The sequence below is a fragment of the Sinocyclocheilus grahami genome, unplaced genomic scaffold (assembly GCF_001515645.1).
Source record: "Sinocyclocheilus grahami isolate Dianchi unplaced genomic scaffold, SAMN03320097.WGS_v1.1 scaffold1174.1, whole genome shotgun sequence".
In the NCBI taxonomy this organism is placed as follows: Eukaryota; Metazoa; Chordata; class Actinopteri; order Cypriniformes; family Cyprinidae; genus Sinocyclocheilus; species Sinocyclocheilus grahami.
In genome coordinates, this window is record NW_015506353.1 from 198,636 (window position 1) to 204,051 (window position 5,416).

Here is a 5,416-nt window from a genome sequence, read left to right on the forward strand (position 1 = left end):
GTGTGAGTGTGTGTGTGTGTGTGTGTGAGTGCGTGTGTGCGTGTGTGTGTGCGTGCGTGTGTGTGTGTGTGAGTGTGGGAGCGTGTGTGTGAGTGAGTGTGTGTGTGTGAGAGAGAGAGAGAGAGAGTGTGTGTGTTTGTGTGTTTGTGTGTGAGAGAGAGAGAGAGAGAGAGAGAGAGTGTGTGTGTGTGTTTGTGCGTGTGTGTGAGAGAGAAAGTGAGTGCGTGTGTGTGCATGTTTGTGCGTGAGTGTGTGTGTGTGTGTGTGTGTGAGTGTGGGAGCGTGTGTGTGAGTGAGTGTGTGTGTGTGAGAGAGAGAGAGAGTGTGTGTGTGTGTTTCGTGTTTGCTGCCGTTTTCTGCCTGAATCAGAAGTCGATTACACTCACATCAACGCGTTTCTTTACTCTTCTGCAGGCTGAATGGGTTCACGGCGTGGTATTCAAGGCTCGCTCGGGTTACTGTAGCTGCAGCGCAGGTTCGTCTTCAGAGACCCAAGCCTCGAGCATCTGATCGGTTATCAATCGCTCATCAGATGATCAGAGGGAAACATCGCGCTAAAAATGACTCCAAAGATCCCCCGTGTTGTTGTTATTATTATTGGGATTTATTTAAAGCTGGAACGGTTTAAAAACGTGCAGAATTTATCTCTTGTTTAAAACCAGTTTTTAAATCTCATCCGTTTTTAGATTGCTCATAAATTTCAAGTCACCGTTATTTATACAGCGCTTTTTACATGCAGATTGTGTCAAAGCAGCTTTACAGCCGTTCTCCTCAAAGATCTGCTTCTCAGCCATCACGCAGCAGCAAGAGGGAAATAAATACTGAATAACTTCAGTAATGTGCATATTCTCTCGTCACAGAAACAGCACTTTATTTCTATCAAGTGTGCATCATCCGAATTTAAATGTTCTTTAGTGCAATGTTCAGCGCCTTAAAACGCAAACTGAAAACAGTCGATGTCAGAGGAAAACACACTTGATCAGACTGGCATGAATCTGGTCAGAAGCGCTCGCTCGCTCGCCAGAGGACGCCGTTACACCGCGAGCATCTCAGCACGCGCTCTCCTGCAGCTGAACTCCTCTGAAACCAGCCCTCGGACACGAACTGATAATCACACACAAAAGCACAATGCAAAGGCTTTGGCGTCATTCAGAGTCAAATCAACCAAAATTCAAAAACTTCCCCGGCTCAAATTTTTGATTTTGCTGATTTTTTCCTGAAGAAAGACAGATGTGAAAGCCAAAATATTAAATGTCATAGATTAATATTTACTGAGTAATCCACTATTTTGTACAGGGGAACCAAACCATACAGGGCCTTAAAAATGAAGATGCCAAAAGGAAAGTTCATTAAGACCCAATATCTAAAAGTGCATTAAATGCATGCAAACTTTGGAGAGAAAATAAATAAATAAAAACCTTAAAGTGCCATTTCTCCATTTTTGAATGGTCTTCATTGGCACATAATGCAACAAAGATAGCTAGTCAGCAGATTTGACTAACAGAGCTATCAGTCTCTGTGTCATGTTACATCCCCTTTTTAATCGAGGGGTGATGGGGGAGTAACATACACTATTAAAGAGGAACGAAAACGTATCAGTAAACGCAAAAACCGAGTGAGAGGGAGTTGGCTCTATCTGCAATCCCAGCACTCACACAAGATTTTATTTACAAATAGTTCTTCATCCAGACTACCTGCCAGAAGGGAATCTAGTTAACCTCCAAGAAAATAGATACAAATAAACAACAGAAATATTACGTGACTTCCTAACTAGCAAAAACTGGAGAAAATGAGGACAAAAGAAAGTGGCACCCCACTCCCTACTGCTGCAGCACTCAAAACAAACCGGCATACGACTCGAAGCGGTGCACTGCAGCCAGAACACATGTAGGCTTGGTTTTAAATTGAAGCTTAACACAAAGCTGCGCACTACAGCCATGACACCAATAGTACGCTTAAGACACAGCAACACACTCGTGCTCTTGGGAGAAGCAAGCTCTCACTGGCTCATGCTCTTGTTCTTCTTAAATACTGCTCCTCTTGATATTCACAAGGAGCAGCTGCTAGATCCAATCACCTAGATTAGGACAGAACACAAAATAAAACAGAAAACTACAACTCCCAGCAGGCCATGGGGTCCACTGGCAGCACATCATGAATGACATGCACTATGATAATAAAATACAAATTCATACCTCTAGAAATAACATTATGATGCTGCCATCTTTCTGAAGTCATTTGAGTCACTTGAATTGAGTGTGAGGGAGTGTGTGTGAGTGAGTGTGTGTGTGTGTGTGTGTGTGCTTGAGTGAGTGACTGAGTGTGTGTGTGTGTGTGTGAGAGAGAGAGAGAGAGAGAGAGAGAGAGAGAGAGAGAGAGAGAGAGAGAGAGAGAGAGAGAGAGAGAGAGAGAGAGAGAGAGAGAGAGAGAGAGAGAGAGAGAGAGAGAGAGAGAGAGAGAGAGAGAGAGAGAGAGAGAGAGAGAGAGAGAGAGAGAGAGAGAGAGAGAGAGAGAGAGAGAGAGAGAGAGAGAGAGAGAGAGAGAGAGAGAGAGAGAGAGAGAGAGAGAGAGAGAGAGAGAGAGAGAGAGAGAGAGAGAGAGAGAGAGAGAGAGAGAGAGAGAGAGAGAGAGAGAGAGTGTGTGTGTGTGTGTGTGTGCGTGTGTGTGTGTGAGTGCGTGTGTATGCATGTTTGTGCGTGAGTGTGAGTGTGTGTGTGTGTGAGTGTGGGAGCGTGTGTGTGTGTGTGTGTGTGTGTGTGTGTGTGTGTGTGGTGTGAGAGAGAGTGCGTGTGTGAGTGCGTGCGTGTGTGCGTGCGTGTGAGTGTGAGTGTGTGTGTGAGTGCGAGTATGTGTGTGTGTGTGTGAGTGAGTGAGCGTTTGTGTGTGAGTGGGAGTGTGTGTGTGAGAGAGAGAGTGTGTGTGTGTGTGCATGTTTGTGCGTGTGTGTGAGTGCGTGTGTGTGCGTGTGTGTGTGTGAGTGCGTGAGCGTTTGTGTGTGAGTGGGAGTGTGTGTGTGAGAGAGAGAGTGTGTGTGTGTGTGCATGTTTGTGCGCGTGTGTGAGAGAGAGAGAGTGAGTGCGTGTGTGTGCATGTTTGTGCGTGCGTGTGAGTGCGTGTGTGTGTGTGAGTGCGTGTGTGTGCATGTTTGTGCGTGTGTGCGTGTGAGTGCGTGTGTGTGCGTGAGTGTGAGTGTGTGTGTGTGTGTGGGAGTGTGTGTGTGTGTGTGTGAGAGAGAGAGAGAGAGAGTGTGTGGGTGTGTTTGTGCGTGTGTGTGAGAGAGAAAGTGAGTGCGTGTGTGTGCATGTTTGTGCGTGCGTGTGTGTGTATGTGAGTGAGTGTGTGTGCGTGTGTGTGTGCATGTTTGTGCGTGAGTGTGAGTGTGTGTGTGTGTGAGTGTGAGTGTGTGCATGTTTGTGCGTGCGTGTGAGTGTGTGTGTGTGTGTGTGTGTGTGTGAGAGAGAGAGAGAGTGTGTGTGTGTGTTTGTGCGTGTGTGTGAGAGAGAAAGTGAGTGCGTGTGTGTGCATGTTTGTGCGTGAGTGTGTGTGTGTGTGTGTGTGTGAGTGAAAGCTAAACTGGCTGCTGTTTTTATAGGAGTAAGAAATTCTGCCAGTATGGAATACAGGTTATAAAACAGTCACTGTTAGTGTTTTACCTGTGCTTTACCTCAGGTTCTGCATGACATAAAAACATCAGGACTCGATTCAGATGCTGAGTAATCCTTCTCGTAGCTCGGAGCAGCACAACATGAAACAACACAGACTCACTCACCATTAGTCTAGCCTTTAACCAAGCCGCCGATGAGAGTCACGTACTGCATGTTCCAGAAACAATCACCTGAACCGTGAATCATGTGACCGCTCATGCTGCAGATGTCATTAGATATTTAATTGATCTTATTATACTTCTGGCCATTGCATGCAAATTTACAAAGAAAAACAATTTCTCTTTTCCTTTCAAATTCCTTAACCTGTTGTTCATGTAATGGATGAAAAATGCTGAATTAAAATATTTTAACATACTCTTGGTATTTATTTTTGTATGCACATGCAATGTATTGAAATCAGCACATACCCTGCTCAAATGCAGTGTTTCTGGTTATCACTGTAAAATTGTTTTGCTTGTTTTCTGACAAAACTCTAGAATGTCAGCTAATGTGGTGACATTGCTCCGCCTACTGGTGTCTCATTTATATGCATACTTTTCCTGTCAAACTACCTCCTTTGATTATTTTACAATAACTGGTTTGTTATTATTCTGTCCCCATCAAAGTGCACTGATCACTCACCGGCTCATCATAACTTTCTCTGGTTGTTCATCCTGTAACTTGCTCTTTATGTGCTGGTTATTTAGGCTGCGCATTCTGCTAGCCTTCTGTTCACATTTTTCTCTTCAGCTGTAATTCCCGAGTGCCAGTGAACTTGGGAAGAGAACAGGTCATTTGTTCCATCTTCTCAGGAAACAGGACAAGGTTGCCAATGTTCCAGGCATTGTTTCCAGATCTGCATGCTCAGTCAAACCTGGAGCTCTCAGGACAATGCTTGCCATGAAAATAAAGCCAAATCTCTGTGTGAAGGACGGCTGATTCATATCTCTCTCATGACAGTCTGTTCTGTAACTGATTTAACGAGTCGCTCCACACGCAGACACAGACGAATGTGAATCCACTGCCAAACCGAGCCGAGAAGGAGCTCATGTTTGTCTCCAGGTGCTTCACTGCTGCACACATCATCTCAGACTGTTTTCATAAGAACTTTGGAAAGAAAAACACTCATAATTTACCGTAAAAATAGTAGTTCTAATAATAGTTCTTTCTTCTTCTTTTGCTTGCTTACTGTGTGAAATTTGCTAGCAATTTCTAAGTGAAAATTGTTTCTAGACCAATTTTGTCTCAGTGTACAAAAATCACACCGACTCGTTTGTATTTTATTAATAAAATATTTTACTATTTCATTACTGAAAGTTACTTAATATATGACAGAAACGCTGTGATTAAAGGCTGAGTTGGTGAAGAGACGCAGAAGAATTGTCAGAGTGGTGATGTATGTGATATATTGATATATTGTGACAGGACTAAATGAAGAAGCTGCCTCATGCGTGTAACTGAGTGCCGAGAAGAAAATCATACTAATATCTCACTTACATGTTGCGGTCAATGAGCCAAACATGCAGCCATGTAAACAGGCCACTGCTTTATTACTGAACGGATTGAGATGAATGACGGGCATTTTGCTAATTTCCTGTGGAATGTTTTTCCCTCACTAGTGGAATGCATGGAAACACACACACACACATACACACTCTCTTTCTCTCTCACACACACATACATACACACACACACTCTCTCTCTTTCTCTCTCTCACACACACACACACACACACACACACTCTCTCTCTCTCTCACACACACATACATACA

At 44.0% G+C, this 5,416-nt stretch overlaps 1 protein-coding gene across 1 annotated transcript in view; it reads left to right on the forward strand.

Annotated features, from left to right (window-relative positions):
• LOC107567618 (homeobox protein XHOX-7.1-like) overlaps positions 1–4,771 on the forward strand; it is a 12,299-nt gene extending 7,528 nt beyond the window's left edge. The window contains exon 2 of the mRNA XM_016253315.1: positions 4,395–4,771. Coding sequence (XP_016108801.1) covers positions 4,395–4,417 — 23 coding nt within the window. The 3' untranslated portion in view covers positions 4,418–4,771. The remainder of the gene's footprint in view (positions 1–4,394) is intronic.
• Positions 4,772–5,416: the final 645 nt, after the last annotated feature.